At 44.6% G+C, this 19,060-nt stretch overlaps 2 protein-coding genes across 5 annotated transcripts; one reads left to right on the forward strand and one right to left on the reverse strand.

Moving 5' to 3' along the window:
• Window positions 1–48: 48 nt before the first annotated feature.
• LOC138145926 (putative protein PTGES3L) lies at window positions 49–18,779 on the forward strand. 4 transcript variants are annotated; one of them, XM_069067602.1, is made up of 17 exons: window positions 49–190; window positions 505–618; window positions 710–776; window positions 902–1,000; window positions 5,004–5,093; window positions 5,260–5,313; window positions 10,134–10,271; window positions 11,924–12,083; window positions 12,261–12,318; window positions 13,548–13,704; window positions 13,803–13,919; window positions 14,256–14,386; window positions 15,015–15,081; window positions 15,357–15,448; window positions 16,173–16,227; window positions 16,776–16,870; window positions 18,538–18,779. In XM_069067602.1, the coding sequence occupies exons 1-17, from the start codon at window positions 183–185 to the stop codon at window positions 18,671–18,673; spliced, it is 1,638 nt and encodes a 545-aa protein (XP_068923703.1). In that variant the 5' UTR covers window positions 49–182; the 3' UTR covers window positions 18,674–18,779. The 4 variants fall into 4 exon arrangements, with proteins under 4 accessions (XP_068923703.1, XP_068923700.1, XP_068923701.1 ...); XM_069067599.1 differs by lacking the exons at window positions 10,134–10,271; window positions 11,924–12,083; window positions 12,261–12,318; ... (6 more) ...; window positions 16,776–16,870; window positions 18,538–18,779 and adding exons at window positions 5,579–5,606; window positions 6,600–6,853; XM_069067600.1 differs by lacking the exons at window positions 10,134–10,271; window positions 11,924–12,083; window positions 12,261–12,318; ... (6 more) ...; window positions 16,776–16,870; window positions 18,538–18,779 and adding exons at window positions 5,579–5,606; window positions 5,984–6,449.
• On the reverse strand, window positions 5,948–10,045 carry LOC138145925 (transcription initiation factor TFIID subunit 9-like). Its single transcript, XM_069067598.1, has 2 exons — window positions 8,887–10,045; window positions 5,948–7,554 (listed from the first exon to the last, which is right to left on the reverse strand). Exon 1 carries the CDS (start codon window positions 9,738–9,740, stop codon window positions 8,919–8,921), a length of 822 nt encoding a protein of 273 aa, XP_068923699.1. The 5' UTR covers window positions 9,741–10,045; the 3' UTR covers window positions 5,948–7,554; window positions 8,887–8,918.
• Window positions 18,780–19,060: the final 281 nt, after the last annotated feature.

Raw genomic sequence — 19,060 nt, forward strand, 5'->3', positions numbered from 1 at the left:
TCCCTCCACTTCCATCTAAAACTCTAACCCATGGGCATCTGGACCCTGAAGTCCCTCGCCTGCCCTTCCTATAGCCATATAAGGAACACCAGCTGTTGGGGGCGGCACCTGGCTCTAAAGATAGCTAGAGGGAGGGGGAAGGGGCTGCATTCAGAAGCCCCAAACACGCAGCCACAAGCGCCATGGCACGGTGAGTGTCCTCTGTCCACTCGGCCAGGTTCTCTTCTTTAGATTCTTACCTTCCGCAAGTGTCTCTGGCGACCCCCCTGGATGTCCCAGGGGAGCCCCGAACGCCAGGACTCGGAGCCTCTAGGTGGGCTGGTCTCACTGAGCCCAAGACCCCCGAGATCGGAACGTGAGGGTAGGAGGGTGAGCGTTTAGAGGGAAGCAGAGGATCCGCCTGAAAGCTCTGCTTTCTGGAGTTCCCCTCCCATTTGCTCGGTGTGATTCAGATCTCCCTTACACCCCCTCCTCATGCCTGTCCCATCCCCTTCTCCTCTCCAGACAGCATGCGCGGACTCTGTGGTATGACCGCCCCAAGTATGTGTTCATGGAATTTTGTGTAGAGGACAGCACCGACGTTCAGGTGCTTCTGGAGGACCACCGGATTGTTTTCAGGTAAAGGCTACCCCTGACTTTGGGACAGGGCCTCTCCCACTGGGTCTTCTCATTCACTTCAGCGCCCTCTCTCGTTTCTCTGCCTCCCCAGCTGCAAGAATGCAGACGGCGTGGAGATGTACAATGAGATTGAGTTTTATGCCAAGGTGAACTCCAAGGTAAAGGGGGTTGGGGGACATGGAGAATGACAAAAAAGAGGGGGAGGGAGACTCCATTTTAGGACAAAGAACTGCCTCTGCCCCGCCTCAACTACCTGACTGAGGCCCCTCTACCTGACGTTTAGGACTCTCAGGATAAACGTTCAAGCCGCTCAATCACTTGCTTCGTGAGAAAATGGAAGGAGAAGGTGGCCTGGCCTCGGCTCACCAAAGAAGACATAAAGGTGAGTGAGTCAGGAACTTAAGTATGCAGAGATTCAGTTTCCGGCCTCAAGTCCATTCAGCTTTTAGTACAGTGCTATGAAACAAAGACCTTAAAAACAAAACAGTCCCTGCCCTCAAGGAATTTACATTCTCTAGGTAGAATACTATTTAAGGTAGCCCAGGATTTGCTTGGTTACAAAAGAGCAACACCTACTCTACCAACACTGAGAGAAGCCACTGTGTGTAATGGGCAGGTCTTGAACTCTGGTCTTCCAGGATCCCAGGACTGCTTTCAATGCCCAGATAAACAAGTACAAGATATATACTAATAAAGACAAAGGAATGTGGCAAGAAGAAAGGCACTAACAATTGAGGAAATCAGGAAAAGCTTTTGGTGGAAGGTGTCATCAAATGACAGCTGTCCCATCAGCTTACCTCAGCTCAAAGCAGAGGCTTGAAGGAAGGTAGAGATTCTGAGGAGCAGAAATGAGAAGGATGAGCAACTGGGAGTGGTGACATTGAGATAGCCTATAGAGACAGCATGAAAGGGGATGTCTGTGAAGAGTAGCTTGGTTGGAATGCAGAGAATGAAGAAGAGATAGATCAGACTGGAAAGGCCTTTAAAACAGATTGTGAAGGGTTTTAAAGGCCAAATGGAAGGGTATATATTTTATCTTAGAGGTGATAGTCATTAAAGCTTCTTTCAATCAATTAGTAAACATTTATTAAGTATCTACTATGTGCCAGGCACTGTGCTAAGTGCTGGAGATAAAAACAAGAAAAGGCAAAAAATTGTCAGTTCCTGCCCCCAAGTAGCTTACAGTCCTTGGGGGAGTGGGGAAAGAGCCTTCATGCAAACAAATATATACAAACAAGCTAGATTCAGGATAAATAGGAAATAATTAAAATAATTAATGGAGAGAAAGAGGATTTAGAGAAGGTTTCTTGTAGAAGGAGGGATTTTAGTTGGGACTTAAAGGAAGCCAGGGAGGATAGTAGTTGGAGCAGAGGAGGGAGAGTGTTCTAGGCATAGGGGAGAGCCAGAGAGAATGCTGGAGCAGAAGGAGGGAGTATCTTATTTGGGAAAGAGCCAGGAAACCTGTGTCACTCCATCAAAAAGTAGGTGTTGAAGAGTAAGATATAAGAATAATGGAAAGGTAGGAGGAGGCTAGGGCTTTGAATGTCAAACAGCATTTTGTATTTGCTCCTGAAAGTGATAGGAAGTAGGAGAGTGACATGGTCCTACCTATAAGAAGAGAAAGAAAAGAAAGGGAAGGGAAAGGAAAGGAGGAAGCATTTATTAACTACTAAGTGCCAGAAACTGTGCTACCGTTATGTTATGGATATTATCTCATTTGAGCCTTACTACCCCGGGAAGTAGATGCTATTATCATCCTCAATTTACAACTGAGGACACTGAGGCAGATAAAAGTTAAGGTAGGAGGCTAGGACTTTGAATGCCAAAAAGTATTTTGTATTTGCTCCTGGAAGCCATAGGAAGTAGGGGAGTGACATGGCCCTACCTATGGGAAGAGAAAGAAAAAAAAGGGAAGGGAAAGGAGAGAAGGAGGAAACTGAAGCAGATAAAAGTTAAGTGACTTGCTCAGGGTCATACAGCTAATAAGTCACATGAGGTAGGAGTATCAGTTTGGCCCTTGGGAGCATAGATTGGAGGGGGAAGAGACTAGGGGCATCAAAGCTAATTAGGAAGGCACTGTTCTAGGCCCCAAACCCTAGGGTTGAAGCTTTGTGAGGGAAGAGGACATAGATGAAGTGGAGGGAGACTAGATGAGACTTGGCAACTGATTGGATATGGAAGTGAGAAAAAAGGATGAGTTGATTTCCAGGTTGGGAATCAGAATCAGAATCAGATATCCATTTTCCTCATCCTTGAAGGGTCAGGCTTCATCTGAGCGAGTTTGTACTGTCTGTATTCTTTCATGTATATGTGTTTCATCTTTACTAGTAGACTGTAAGCCCTTTGTCTTCCTTTAAAAAAACCAAACACTTTTTTATTAATATCTTTTAACATTGTCTGGATTTTTCTCTTGTATCCCAACTCTTCCTCCCTCCCAGAGATCCATTCTTTCTAACAAAGAATTAAAAACAAGAAAAAGACAAGAAACCAGAAAAACTTATTAATACATAGAAAAAATATGACATTATATGCAATGTTTCACACTACTGTACCCTCAGTGCCTTCAAGCCCCCCTCTCCATCCAGCATAGGAGTGGGGGTAGAGAGGGGCATCTTTTCTTAAGCCTTTGAGGCCAAGCTTGTTTTCATAATCTTGCAAGATTCTTTTGTGGCTATTTTTTTTTTCCATTTACTTTCACGTAGTCATTGCATCTGTTGTTTTCCTGGCTGTGCTTATTTCACTTTGCCTTAGTTCATGTCTTTTCATGCTTCTCTGAACTCATGTTCATTTCTTTCAACACATCTTACTTCTTAATGCCTTGTCATTTGAGTTTGGCCTCATCAATGTCCTCCACAATTACCAGTGATTTTTTTATTGACAAATCCAATGGCCTTTTCTCAGTTCTCACCCTTGACCTCTCTTCAGTCTTTGATGGCCTGAGTTAGGCCTGACCTGGTGTTTCACATTCCAGATTGGAATGAAATGAAATACTTGTAATTCATCTGACAGTTAAGAAAATTTACTTAGCCATAGTATGGAAAGGCTAGTCAGTAAGGATACTGTTTTGATTCAGTTGTGGGTATGGCTTTCCTAAGTCCACATTTGCCACTCCCCACACCCCTTCACCTCCACCCTCCACTCCCCACTCCCAGAAGGACTTAAAGAGTACTAAGGCTGGGGCCATTTATATACATGAAAGGGGCTGGCTCTCAACAGAGTCATTCTTAGATCTTGAGATAGTTCTCAAGGTTAGCATTTCTTGGGACAATACAGGTGTTGTTGGGTCCCATGAGAATAGCCATTGTCTCAATGCCTCAAGACTTGGGGGTCAGGAGGCACAGAACCAGAGTTCTGTGATGAGAACAGGAGTGCAGTACTTGCTAGTGACAAGGAACAGGGATTGTGAACATGTGATGGACAGTTCTGGGAAATAAGGGGAGTTAAATTCCTTATGAACACCTGGTGTTGGTCCAAGCAATTCATTTCACCAGAGGGTGAGATCACTCCAGGCCACAAAAGATTATTGTTATGTCAAACTCAGGGCACAGCCTGCTTGTTTAACCTTAGCTCTGGAAAACAGGGTATCTCCAAAATATTCTGACACACACTAATTGTCATTTTTGAGGGAGGAGCTCTTGATTCCTTGTATATTTAAGTCACCAGCCTTCTACCTTAGTGGTCTGAGCCTTAATCTCCTGGACCAATTAAATTTCTAAGATGGTTTCAACACTTTAAAAAATTATCATATTTCGGGGCAGCCAGGTGGCTCAGCAAGTAAGAGCACTGGCTCCAGTGTCGGGATGACCTGGATCAAATCCGGGCTCAGATACTCAGCACCACACCCAGAAATAACTGGCCGTGTAACCTTGAGCAAGTTACTTAACCCCAATTGCTTTAAAAAAGAAAAAAAAAAGAAAAAAAATTATCATATTTCCCAAGTACATATAAAAATTTTTTTAACTTTCATTTTAAAAAATTTTGAGTTCCAAATTCTCTCCCACTTCCCCCACCCTTAATCCCTTTTTAAAGAAAAACAAATTTAGCCTGAAATGGGTAGATGTTGCCCCGATAATCGTGACATTCTCCCTATCATCAACATGACTTTGTACAGGTTGCTCCCCACATATAGAATGAATTTCTTCCTCACCTTTGTCTTTTAAAATGCTTTGCATCTTTTAAAACTCAGGTCAAGAGCCACCCCCAAAACATGGCCTTCCCTCATATTCCTCATTGTATTACTTTGTTATTTCTTATGGTGGAATGTAAGTCCCTTGTACTATTTGGGGCTTTTTTTGTATCCCCAGGACTTTACAGGTTACCTGCCACACAGCAGACTCTTAATAAATGCTTATTGAATGACTTTCAGTGTTTCTTTCCTCTCGTAGCCAGTGTGGCTGTCTGTGGACTTTGATAACTGGAGAGACTGGGAAGGGGACGAAGAGGTAGAGCTAGCTCAGGTGGAACATTATGCAGAGGTGAGAGAAGATGCCAGTTTTATGTTTGTTCTGGGTTTGCATCTCTCTTCTTGTCATTTTCTATGTTCTTTCTAGCTTGCTGTCATGTGGGGTTTTGCTGTTTCTCTTCTTATCAGTGACATCTAGATACCCTTGCTCCCTGTGACTTCCTCTGTCTCCTTTCTAGCTTTTGAAGAAAGCCAGTGCCAAGGGACCTCCCCCTGCCATGGATGACCTGGATGTAAGTGGAGCTGATAGTGCTTAATTCAGGAGACTGAAATTGGTTCTGCTTTCTGATTATGGCCCTTAGATGCTATGTTCCCCAGCAAAGTCTGCTTTCTCTAGTTCCAATTTCCTTCCAGACAGCAAAGAGAAAGCTGCTTGGATGGGTTTTCTTCTGTGGGTATCCCCAGCAGGGCCTTCTTCCCTTCCTGCCCCATTTGGGTATATAAATACAAATGCCTTTTCTCTTCCCTGATTCAACATCAGCCTGTGTTCTTTTCTAGGATGAGTCCAGTGGTGAAGATATGACAGGTAATTTGTCCGTGAAAAAGATAGGCAGGGATCTGGAAAACATTTCCTAGAAAATGTTGGGATCTTTTCTCTCTTTGGCTGTATTATGGGCCTATGGTGAAACAATTCTTGTCCCTGGGCTTACCTCTACCTTTAACATTTACACTCCCATCAAGCCCTTTCTCTTAGGCCCTCCACCAGGGATGTGACTTTGGCAACTGTTTCTGAATAGGATGGCAAAGAAATAGGCTGCTGGGGGCCCCCATGCCTTCCTATTATCAGCCTTTAATTTCTGGATTTTGGCCACTAAGCGTTCTCATGCTTGTGTATGTAGCAACGGAAAAGGCAAAGAGCAAAGTAGATTTTGCTAAAACTTTTGTAATTTTTTCTTTTATTAGGAACTTAAGCAACATTACAGAAGAGAATGAACATGCAATCTCCATCTCTCCATATTTCCTTCATGCCTTTGTAAATCTCTGTACATTTCTGAAGAGTTCTATCATGTATTATTTTTTTAACATGATTTCACATACACCATTTGCATGTTTCAACATATTATACATGTTTCATAATTATCATATAGTGGATTGAACACTGGATTTAACGCCAGAATACCTTGAAATACCAGATCTGACATTAACTAGCAGTATGACCATAGGCAACTCACTCAACACCTGTGAGCCCGGTTATGTGTAAAATGGGGTAACAGCACACTTCCTGTGTTACTAGGCTGTGAAGAAAGTGCCCTATAAAGTGCTATCTAAATGCAAACTACTGGCATATTAGTATCTTTAGGCTATTGAGTCATTTCCCAATTGGTGGTTATTTTGGCTGTTTCCAATTTTATAAACAGTGCTACAATAACTTTTGTAAAATAACTTTTTTTAGTTATTTCCTTGGGGTATATTGTCCAAGGGAGAATTATTTGATCACAAGATATGTGCCGTTTCATAGCTTTTGCTTTTAATAATCCACTTCTCCTTTATGTTTATAATTCATGTTCTCAACCTGCAGTGACTTTCCCTTTCCCTAACTAATGGAGTTGAGGAAGGAGACAGAGTTCTAAGCTCAAATCCTACAGAATGACTTCCTTGTTGCGACTGGGTACAAGATGAATGAAACAAAACCCATCCTGAGAAACAGACTTCCATTTAACCAACAACTTCATGTCTCCTGGCTTACATTTGTAATAACAATTGTGCCCATGGATATTTCAGTTCCTCCAGTATTATCAGTTGGTAAACAAAGATTTCAGACTTAAAACAACAGTTAAACTTTCTAGACAGTCTAAGAACAAAGTCTTAAAAGTGTTCCTTTCCCACCATTCTGTCACCATCGTCATGGAATTTATGTCTGCTGTACAGAGCAGAGGGTCATTTTATATTTTTATGATGATTCTCTTTTGCACTTAGCTGGGCTGGTCTTCAGCAGGTAAAGTTTATTTCTGAAGGCATACCTGAAGCCTTCCCAGATCAGAAGGACCTGCCAGAATGTATGTTTATTCATTGCTTTAAAAAACAAAGGGTCATCTACATACCATCATGAAATATCTCTTTCAAAATTGGGCTGCTGTGGTTTCTGCTTAGGTTTCATTAGTAATTTAACTGCACCCAGAACGTGATGTGTTTGCCTATGAAAAGGAGCATTTGAAAAAGTTCATTTGGATGAGATTTATGACTTTGGCCATAGCCAGATGGTGATCTAGTTCTGAGAAGAGGGATGCTTGTTTTTTCAAGTGAGAAAATATTTGGGGTAGGAAAGGAAGCAAAAGAAACTGGATACTTTTTTTCAAAGGAAACAACACGTTCAGGAAGCAACAGTACTATCAAGAATTCTGCTGGAAGCTGGGTTTCACCATAACATCACAGGAAGAACACTGATAAGCAGGATGTTGTCCAAAGAGCATGATGGTGAAGAATCTTGAATCCACGTTATATGAAGATAGTTGAATGAGCTGGAAATGTTTAGCCTGGAGAAGAGAAGGGGGGAAAAGTGATACGTGATGGCTGAGTTCAAATTTTGATAGAGCAGACATGTAAAAGACAGACAGATTAGACTTTTCTGTTTAGCCCCAGAGGCCAGAACCAGAAGCAATATGCAGAAATTACAGAATGGGTAGTGGGGGAGGGGAGTGTCCTCAATAAGAGGCTGGATGACCACTTTTCTGATATATTATAGTGAAGATTCCTTTTTGGGTATAGGCTAGACTAGATGGCTACTGAGCACCCCTTCAAGTCAGGCTCCAAGTGTTGTAGAGTCTAAATCTAGAAGACCAGAGTTCAAATCCTGTCTCAGACACTTAATTAGGTATGACCCCAAGCAAGTCACAAAGTTGGTCAGTCTGTTTTCTTAAAAAGCTACATAAATGCTAATCACTATTATTATTATAATTACAACTGAAACACTGCTTCTGTGAACTTGTTGGAATAAGGAACTTTCCTCATATTTGGGAATGAATATTCTCAAGCAGTTCCATGTTGGCTCCAACCCTTTTTGGTCATCACATGGTAAGCTATATTAGAAGAGAGATAGAGATGGGTTCAACTCATCCATTTACTACTTTCAATTAATTAACATGGGCTAGTCCTGAGCCTCACCAGTTTCCTCATCTAAAAAAGAGAACAGTGTACCAGATTATTTCTAAAGTTTCTTCCAGTTCTAAATCCTAAAATGCTATGAACTTGGATTGAGAATAGCTCTTTGAAGAATACTGGCCCCAAGAGGCATAAGGGCTAAAGACTCAATCAAATACAGATACTGCTTCCCTTATTTTCTTCTTACTTCATGTTTTCTAACTGCACTATTAAAGGAAATTCAACAATTATAATTCTAGTGAAAAATACTGCTGTCATACCACTTTTCCTTCATCATTTGTTTTTTTTTAATAATAGAGACACAGCAGACAGAGACCTGGACCTGGAGTCAGGAAGAGCTGGGTTCAGATTCAGCTTCAGACACTTGCTAGCTTGTCTGACTTTGGACAAATTATTTAACCTGTCTGCCTCAATATCCCCATCTGTAAAGCAGGGATGATAATTATAGTACCTCCCACCTAGGGTTGTTGTGAGGAAGTACTTTGTAAAACTTCAAGCGTTATCTATGTAAATGCCAGCTATTATTTTTATGATATATGGTGTTCCAAAAGTCCTAGTGCAGATTTAGGCTTTTATGGCTGACTTGCCCAGGGACATCCTGCACAGTGTAAGACTTCCAGCTTTATCAGCTTAAACCTGCATTAAGACTTTTGGGACACTCCCCACACCCCAATACTCCAATACCCTGCACTCCTGCCCAAGATTACCTTTGAGAGACACCAGGCCCGGCTTCTGTCCTTTACAAATTGTCGTAGTCGTCATCCTCTTCGTGTTTCCTTTTCAACGAATTCGAGGACTCGGCGGGGGTGCTCTGCGAAGACGACGACGAAGATGAGGACGACGACGAGGACGATGATGACGACGAGACCATGTTCGTGGTGATGAGAATGTTCTTAGACCCGATGAGGGAGGGGTTGATCAGGACGTTCTGCACAGCGGGCGCCGCGGGCATCGCGGCCTTGACCGAGGGGCTCTGCGAGGCCGGGATCTGCACGGTGAACCTCTGGCCGGTCAGAGACAGCGGGGTGGCCACGTCGGCGGCCACGGCCACTGCGGGCGCGGAGGAGGGTGCGCCCAGGGTCGGGGTGCCGGGCCTGCTGCTGACGGCGCCCACGCTCAGCCGCGGCACCGTGATTCTACCGGCCGCGGCGGGCACCTTTTTGGGCAGGGACTTCAGCCGGTAGTTGGGCGCCGTTAAGCAGTAGCGGTCCGGCGGTAGCCGGGGGCCGGAGTATGGCTTGATCAGTGGCAGCGGGGTCTGGTTCTTCTGCCGGGCTATATCTAACAGGAAGTCCCGCGGCGGCGGCGCGGTGAACGACTGGTCGGCCCTGCACTGGATGGCCAGCCGCACGTCGTCCGCATCCACAGCAGGCTTCTTGGCGTGGCTCGAGTAAATCTTGGCGTCGTCCAAAATCGTGGTGACGTAGCGGAAGGCGAACTCCAGCATCTGGTTGATGACCCTTGGTTCGTACTCTGTGATCCCCATATCCTTCAGAATTTGGGCCATCACTTGGGCATCTTTCGGGGAGCTTTTGGGGGACGCCATCTTGCTCGGCTCCATGATTTCCGGTGCTCACACTTCACTTCCGGCTTTTGAGAGCTTCTCCAAAGGTTACTGAACGACCGGGAGGGAGGAGTCCCCAATTTCCTTTTTCGCTAATTCTGTCCCACGCCGCCTACCGTCCGTTATCCCTTTTGCAGACACTCTACCAAGAAGAGGGAAGAGACGCAGGTCCTACCTAGGGCTTGAGCTCCCCCCTTGCCAGGTCCTTCTGTTTAGAGTTCTCTACGGCCAGGGAGCCAGCAACCATGACGTTCCGGTGCCAGCGGGACAGCTACGCTCGAGAGGTGAGACCTGAGAATGGGGATTCAAGGTCTAAGGGGATGGGGAGGGTTCGAGCGCGGGGGCTCAGCCGGCTGGCCCCGCCTTACGGTCCTCCCTTTTTCTACGCAGTTCTGCACCACCGTGCTCTCTTGCCGCCCCGCGGAGCTGCAGACCATTGGGAAAGGCAATGGCAAGAACCAGGAGAAGCTTAGCGGCTACCACGTGGTTTTGGAAGATACGCTGCTCTTCCCTGAGGGCGGGGGCCAGGTGCGAGGCCCGCCCTCAGTTCTCCAGCCCTTCCCCCATCTTGCCAGTCACCCTCCCAGAAGCCCCACCTCCTCTCCCAAGCCACGCCCTAGGGCACCAGTCATTCTTCCAGAAGCCCCGCCCTTCACGTGGACCATGCCCTCGATTTGGCCCCACCCCCAGAGCCACAGACCTCCCTCCCCTCCCAGCCCTGCACCCCACTGGCCCCTGGACCCACCCCCATACTCTGGTCTAGCTTCTCTTTGGGGTCAACCCCTGGAGGGCATAAGTGAGGGCTCGGGGTGGGACATTAGAGATCCTTTCTTATCGAGGGGAAAGCTTGACTTCTAGAAGCCTTAGGTTCTGTCTCATTTCCAAGGCCTGATTACTCAAGACTGAGAAACTCTCTCCTCCTTCCTTGGATCGTTTCTCTGGATCTAACAGTTCCTTACCCTTACCTGTAGAAGAAGGGGATTGGACAAGATTAGCCCTTTTGGTAGTTTGTTGAAGCCAGTGGAGCCGTTCTCGGAAAAAATGTTTTTAAATCCATACTGTGAAATATCTAGTATTACCAATTATGCTGAGATATGAGTTATCAGAATATTTTTTTGTTAAGTTCACAGGCCCCAGAACTAGATAAATTTCTAAGGCCTCTTTCAGCTCTAAGTGTTTGATCCTGTGAGCCTGTAGTTCAGCCCCACAGGTTTGAGAATGAACATGGTGTGATAGAGTTATGTGTGAAATGTTTTTTTGCAAACTTTAAAGTGCCTTGGACATGTTCTTATTAGCTAAAGAGCTAGCCTTGAATCCAAGTTGAACTTTCTGACACGTACTGTGTCATCCCAGGCTTAACCTCTCTGGGCTTTAGGTTACTTTCTATAATTTGCAGAGGGGGGCTGACTTACATTGGTAAAGGGAGTTCCTTATACCATTGTACCAGTGAAACTATAGGCCCAGTTCCTGACCCTGGCCTTAAGAATAAAGTGAGCTGACAGAAGAGGAAGATAGAGGGACAAACCCCCTCTGCCCTCCCCAGCTATCAAAAGCAGCTTAAAACAATAGCCTGAGCCCATTAGACCCATTACTACCTCAGTATTTGGCCTCTGACCCTTGGAACCTCAGACTGTAACATTATTTCTTTTTTTGCTTTTTGTAGGGCAATTGGGGTTAAGTGATTTGCCCAAGGTCACACAGCTAGTTTTTTGTGTTTAGTGTCTGAGGCTGGATTTGAACTTAGGTACTCCTGACTCCAGGGCTGGTGCTCTATTCACTGCGACACCTAGCTGCCCCATGTAATATTATTTCACTTCCCCCCCCCAAAAAAAAAAAAAACATACCAAGTTTCAAGGAATCATAGACTTAGAGTGGGAGGGATAATCAGAGGTCATCTCATTTGACGTGTTCATTTTACATAGGAGGAAACAGGTCTAGAGAGATTAAGTGACCTTATCTAAAGTCATACAAGTATGTGGCAGAGACAGCATTCAAACTCAGGTCTGCTGACGGTTGAGCTGGTTCCTGCACCTCTCCTCCTTATTTCCTTGTAGCCTAGACAAATCCTTCCTCCTTTCCAGGTCAATGTGTACTGCTTAATTCCTAAACTGCCTTTTGAGTGTGAATTACTGCTTTATCCTTCCCTTCCTAAATCCATAGTAGAAACCTTTTCCCCTCAGCCTGATGACCGAGGTTCCATTAATAACATCCCAGTGCTCAGAGTGACCCGCCGAGGATCTGAAGCTGATCATTTCTTGCTTACTCCCCTGGCACCAGGGAGCCAGGTCCAAGTGCAGCTGGACTGGGATCGGAGGTTTGATCACATGCAGCAGCATTCAGGTATCTAGGGAATGAAAGTGGAGAAAAAATTCAGACTCATTGTTGGGAATTCAGTCTGGATGATTCAAATGCCATGGCTACCCATGTAGCTAAGCACTTGTGTGAATCTGAAAGCCTTGGCATGTCAGGCTCTTCTAATATTCCCCTTTCTCCTTATGTCTTTCCCTTGTTACCCAGGGCAACATCTCATCACAGCTGTGGCTGACCACCTGTTTGGATTAAAGACAACATCATGGTGAGTGAAGGCATTAGACTAATGACTAAGAATTTAAATGTTTTTTTAAAACCTTAACTTTGAACATTAACACAAGCAACTAAACTGGCTTAGCAGATGCTTACATTTAAATTAATTCCAACATATAAGATGTCTTAATATTTTTCAGTCATTCCCTCTTACAAAGGGATCCTCATCAGATTTTTTTTTGCCATTTGTTCCCATTCATTTTTGTTCTTATGTAGTCATTTTTACAGAGATCATGAGGCAGCATGATATACTGGTTAGAGAAATAGCTTCAAATTGAGGAATACGTTTGCCTTTGATACATACTGACTACATGAACCTGACTGAACAATTCACTGAACCACTCAGAGCTATTGGCATTTCTTCAAGGACTCACTTGAAAAAAAGGTGCCAACCTGTGTTGATAGAAAGAATTTCTTCATTCTTGAATTCTCTATACCACTTATCTAGTCCCTGTCCCTAATAGAAAGACCTCATGGCATAGTGGCTAGAGGTCATTCTTAGATTCAGGAAGATCAGGATTCATGTCCTGCCTCTGACATATACTATTTCTATGACCCTGGGAAAGTCACTTAAATTCCCATTGCCCCAGTTAAGTGTCTGTTTCAGAACAGTTACCAGTTTGCATTGGTGGAGGGAGTTTTCTCACTCAGAGTTCTACTACACTGCTGAAGTTACAGGTCAAAAAAAGAAGTTGTATGTTTAGTGTATATTCCATTTTCTTGTTCTGATTTTTTTCATTTTGCAGTTTTATAATAGGTTATTTGATACAGACCACTACCTTTTCCAGCTTTTTCCTAACAGACCTGGGGTTAGAGATGAGAAAAAGGGAAATTTCCTAGAATGAAATACTGCCTAGAATTTGTTCAGTCCTCTTCTGTAAGCTCTGGAGATGGGGTAATGTCTCTGTGCCAAAGGGTGGACAGGGGAAGAGAGTTCTTCTAACCCAGATGTTTGAGGCTGCCAGACCCATTGTCTTTCAGGGCATCTGTGATTTTGGTTCTTTTCAATATTGTGTTAGTAGCATTTCAGTAGAATTGCATTCCTTTGCAAGCCTGTATATTTAAAAACATTATTCTGTATTGGAGGCCATAGGCTGAAGCAGATTGCCAAAGTGAGTCTGGTGACACAACAGAGATTAAGAACCCCTCCAGCTCCGCTCCTACAAGCTGTCAGTCTTATATTTCATTCTCATCCCATGAACCCCCGCTCTCTCTGGTTAGGGAGTTAGGATGCTTCCGAAGCACAATAGAGCTGGATAGCCCCATGGTCTCACCAGAACAAATAGATGCTATCGAGCAGAGTGTTAACGAGAAGATCAGAAATCGGCTTCCTGTGACTGTGATGGAACTGAGCCCAGATGATCCTGAGGTGGAGAAGGTAAACCTGTTGGGAAGAGCTAGCCAGTGACAACTCCAGGGTATCTAAAGGGTTCTTTTCAAGGACCTTTTAGAAGCTGACACACCTACCCATCCCAGGTAAGGGGCTTGGGTTTGCCAGATGACCATGCAGGACCTATCCGTGTCATCACCATTGAGGGTGTCGACTCCAACATGTGCTGTGGAACCCACGTGAGAAACCTCAGTGATCTGCAGGTAAGTGGGGTGAGGGGAAAAGGGAAGGGCTGGACTTCCGGAAAGGTCCTGTCAGTGGGATGGAGGAGCAAGATGAGCCTGAGACGGGAGGAGGGGAGAGTAGAACCTCAAAAATGTTGAAATCCTTTGGGCAAAGGAGCTAGTGAGGTCTGTTCCATCACTTCTACTGGAGACGCCTTTTCCGTAGGCAAAGTGCTTTGAGTGAATCCCTGTATGAGGGATTCTTGGTAGGACCTCCTAAAAGACCCCACCATTTATTTATTCTGGAGAGACAGTGTGAGTCTAGCTTACTCTTAGAAGCCACTTCTCTGTATATGTCTTCCAAACCCTATCCAGGTCATTAAGATCCTAGGTACAGAGAAAGGGAAAAAGAACAAGACCAACCTAGTGTTTCTAGCAGGGAACCGGGTGCTGAAGTGGATGGAGAAAAGTCATGGAATAGAAAAGGCCTTGACCACATTACTCAAGTAGGTGCCTGTCTTTTCCTTCTTGAGTGATATTAGGGAAGTGCCTCGGTTTCCCCGTCAGCAATATGAGGAATGTACCCCTTTACATTCTCTCGTTACAAGCATCAGACAAGCTCATAGGTGTGAGAGTGCTCTTGAAGGGGCAGCTCCTCACGTACCCCCCAGCAGAACAGCCTAGTGGGAAGAGCGCTAGGCTCAGAGTCAGGAAGGCCTGGGTTCTAATGATGCCTCAGACACTTAACAGCTGTATGGCCCTGCGCAGATGACATAATCCTTTTGAACCTGAGTCTCCAATAATAATAGCACCTACTTCAGAAAGATGTGATGAGGATTGAACGAGACAGTGAATGCAAAGTTCTTGGCAACCCTTAATACACTACATGAATGCCAGCTGTTATTAAATGGCCAGTCCTCCTTCCCAGTTCTCTTGTACATAAGTGACCTTACACCCTCAAGCTTTATTCCTGATGCTGCTGTCTCTCACTGCTGATCCCAGCAGTAATCTGTAGTCCTCAGTCTTGGGAGGAGCCACTATTTGGGGCCAGGCATCACTTTCCCAACCGCTCATCCTCTAGAAATTGGGCTGGGGAATTGGGGGATGGGTCTCTAGATTTCTTTGTCTCTCAAGGTGCGGAGTGGAAGAACATGCAGAGGCTGTTCAGAAACTGCAGAACTCGGCCAAGCTGCTCCAGAAGGTGACTTACACTAGAGCCATGAGGAGGGGAGGCTGCAGTGGAAATAGACTGCCCTACAGTGGGTTCCCCTTGGGGCTGGGTTGTGAGAGTATAAGTGATATCTAGGCCTGGCCCTGATTTCTGCAGCTGCTTTACTGAGTTGATTCCCTAGAGATATGGATTGGTGGCAAGGGGAGATGAGGGGTGGGGGTGGAACCTACTATGTGTCACCTCCTTCCTTTGTGTCACCTTTACTCCCTGCCACCTACATTGCTAAGTTATAACATAATTTTCAGAATAACATGAATCTCCTGAGAGACCTGGCCGTTCTCACTGCCCACAGTCTTAGAGACAATCCAGACAGGGGAGGAGTGATTGTATTACACAGGTGAGGATTCAGAAACTTGCAGCAGTGGTGAGGAGGAGGGCTGGAGTGGGGAGTCAGATTGGTGCCTCGCATTTCTGCTGTGTGCAGTAAATGGTTTGCCTAAAGACATTGGAAAGACAAGTCTGTGCTTATTTGAGTTCTCCATAATATTGTAAAACCCAAGGAGTGTGGGAGGGGTGTCAAATGCCTGATTTCTTGGTTTGGACAGGACGATATCCTTGTCCCTGGAATCTTCTTCCCTCCCTTCATGGTCCCATAACTTCTACTACCATCCAGAAAAGCTCCAGTTGTCCCAGGGAGCCCCACTTAAAGAAAAATAAACCAAACCCAAAGCTTTAACTGCTGAGGCTGTGGAGGAACTATATACTCTGTCCTAGTATATTTTTTCCTTCTTAAGGGTATCCGAGGTTTTGTGTGTGGAGAGCTATCTTTGGGGAGCAGATAACTCTGAACAGATAGCACTCAGCTTGCTGTCAGCACTCTCTGACCCCAGCCTGGCTCTGATGCCCTACACAAGCAAGCTTTGGGTATGAGGTGTGGTAGAGATAATGTTGAATCTGAATTCTGAGGACCTTGATTCAAATCCTGTCTCTTCAACTCACCATTTGTGCAACTTTGGGAAAGTCATTTAGCCTCTCTAGACCTTGATTTTCTTATCTGTAAAATGTTCTAGATATCTCAGTGGTCCTATCCAACTCTAAATCTAAGTGGTCCTTTATTGTAGGAGAGATGGCGACTCTGAGTTTATGAACATCATTGCTAATGAGTTTGGGATAGAGGTGAGAGTGTGTGAGGTACCCTCCCTTACCCCTCCATCCTCAGGGGCCTTTCCTCCTCATATTTGGGTCTCTAGTCTAAACACAACTTTAACTCCTTCCAAGGTCAGATTGTGACATTCATCTTTATGGGCCTTTGGCCTTTGCTATTCCTTTGTATGCCTGTCCTTTCAGAGAAGGAGCCTAGAGGGGGACACCCATATTGTTTGTCTGTGGGACCCAGTTTTTGAGTCATAGCCAGGCCTTTCCTCCTTCCTGCCTCTGTTTCAGACAACTCCTCTGGAATGATGTTAGAGTGTCACTCTTAGTCATCTGTTAAGTGCAATGATCTCCCAGCTCTTGTTGTAGCTCCCCTTTTTATTCCAACTACTTTCACAACATTTCTTGTTGTATTGTGCATTATGTCCAGACAAAGGAGATTTTTTTTTGCTTAGGAAGTTTGATTCTGAAATTTTAGAAAATGTCCACCCTTGGTGGGGGGAATAGTTTTTGGAATGGGTAGGTTTTGTATTACTGGGTATTAGGACTCATTCCTCCATCTTGTCTTTTAGGACACCCTTCTCTTCTTAACTGTGGGAGATGAGAAAGGTTCGGGGCTCTTCTTACTTGCAGGGCCATTTGAGGCAGTGGATATGTTGGGACCCAGGTAAGTCTACAAGAAATCCTTCGATTCAGATCAACAAACATTTATTGAGCATGTATAATTACCAGGCACTGGGGTTAGATTCAGAGACAGAAACAAAACAATCTTTGACCCCAAGAAGCTTATATTCTACTGAAGGAAAGCAATATGTATACAGATCAGTAAATATAAAATATGTATGAAGTTATTTTAGGTGGTGAGGAGAGGACACTAACAGCTGGGGCTGCAAATCATTCTAGTAGAAAGAAGAAGCAGATTTTAGAGGTATGGAGGTAGAATGTGGAAGCTGTTTGAGGAGAGGGAGGAGTGGAAGTTGACTCCCAAACTTGTGAACCTGGGTGATCAACTGAAAGGATGGTGATGCCCTTGACAAAAAGAGGGAAATTGGAGTGGGGGGGTAGGTTGGGGTAGAACTGGAAGGAGAGGTAGGTAGTAGGTTCTATTTTGGACATGTTGAGTTTAAGTTGCTATGTGATATTGAGTTGAAGATGTTTTTCAGGCAAAGGTGGTTACAAATGAGTTCAGGAGATAGACAAGGCCTGGATATTGAGATTTTGAAGTCATTTGTATAGAGATGCTGATTGGGAGCTGAAGAGATCACCAGGAGAGAGATTACACTCAAAAGAGTAGTGGGCCCAGCACAGAGCCCTGGGGTACACTCATGCAACAGGGGCAGGATGTAGAAGGTGACCCAGCAGATGAGAAGGAATGGTCAGGCAGGTAGGAGAGTCTGGAGAAAGTGTCATGAAAATCTAGGAAGAAGAGAATATTTAAGAAAACAAGGCAGTCAGTAGGTCAGCTGAAGAGACATCAAGAAGAAAGACAACTGGGAAAATGTCACCGGATTTAGCCATCAGGAGATCAAAATTGGATTAATTTCAGGGAGCTGAGAGGTGAAGGAATGAATGGAAAAAAACTTATTACTGCACTTACTGTGAGCCAGCACTGCTAGGAAGCACTCACCTGGAGGAGTTTCATTCTACTTAGGTGACACAACACATCTAGGATGGATCCGCTTGAGGGCAGATGGAAAGGCACAGTGGTGCTTATGATGAAGCAGCAGGGCATGTGGCAAGGCCCAGGCGTTCTCAGGGGGCAGTTGTAGGTCAAATGGCAGTTCTCTAGTGGGTCTGGAAAGCACAGTGGCAGGGCATGTGGTAAGGCGAAGTGGTCTGCTATCTTGTCAGAGGGATCTTAATTGGTGCTTATCCTAGTAATGTGATTAGCTATATCCCTGACCTCTGACTGGTGGGTAAACTCCTGGATAGAGAGAGGATGGGGGAGTTAGCATTCAGCTGGGGGGAGCATCTGGCACCTGCTGGGAACTAGGTAGTAGAGGCTCAGGAAGAAGAGGGGAAGAAGCCCCCATAGCCTGGTGTTAGACAGGCCACCAGCCCCCACCTTGGAGTTTTATGTAGGAAGCAGAAGCAGTGAGTAGAGAGAGTTTTTTCCAGGTGTTTGATTATAAAAGGGACAGTTATGAATATAATTATGGGATACCTCTTAAGTGGTAAAGTATGACTTAATTTAAAACTTCTGGAAGTGAATGTTGAAAACTAAAAATTAATTAATTAAAAAAATTTTTAAAAGGACAACTTAAGAACTTTGCTCTTCCTAGTGTTCTTCCTAAGGGCGTTTGGTTGTCTCTCATGTTATGCATTGGTTTTCAGGGTAGCTGAATTGCTGCAAGGCAAAGGAGCTGGGAAAAAAGGCCGCTTTCAGGGCAAGGCCACCAAACTCAGCCGGCGAACAGAGGTGCAGGCCCTTCTCCAGGACTATCTTAACAGTCAGAGTGCTGAGGAATAGCTACTCTTGCCCCTGTGTCCTTTCCAGGCATTTCCTTAGGACCAGACAGCATGTGGCCATGGAAAAATTTTGCTTTCTTCTAGATAATAAAATGGTTTTATTGGAATATGGAATCCTGTGCTTGACTGTCTACAAGCCTGTGTAGTTGTTCTTTGTGTGCATGCAGTTATGTACTCTATAAATGATGGCCTTGATATGAATGTAATATGCCAGCTCAACCTGGGCATCCTTTCTTTAAGCTGTGAAAAGCTCTGTAGATCCACCCAGATGAGAGGACCTACAGTTTGTTCCCATAAGTATCTTTTTCTTTCTTTCTTTCTTTCTTTTTCTTTCTTTCTTTCTTTCTTTCTTTCTTTCTTTCTTTCTTTCTTTCTTTCTTTCTTTCTT

The sequence above is a fragment of the Petaurus breviceps genome, unplaced genomic scaffold, assembly GCF_028583685.1.
Source record: "Petaurus breviceps papuanus isolate PSGF00001 unplaced genomic scaffold, PetGlider_PUasm1.0 90750, whole genome shotgun sequence".
In the NCBI taxonomy this organism is placed as follows: domain Eukaryota; kingdom Metazoa; phylum Chordata; class Mammalia; order Diprotodontia; family Petauridae; genus Petaurus; species Petaurus breviceps.

Bases quoted from the DNA above. Each gene is read 5' to 3' on its own strand.
- LOC138145925 (XM_069067598.1), bottom strand. From the start codon at position 9,740: ATGGAGCCGAGCAAGATGGCGTCCCCCAAAAGCTCCCCGAAAGATGCC.
- LOC138145926 (XM_069067602.1), top strand. The intron at 12,319-13,547 runs GTGAGTGAAGGC...CTCTCTGGTTAG, and splicing joins GGATTAAAGACAACATCATG to GGAGTTAGGATGCTTCCGAA. The intron at 14,387-15,014 runs GTAGGTGCCTGT...TTGTCTCTCAAG, and splicing joins GCCTTGACCACATTACTCAA to GTGCGGAGTGGAAGAACATG.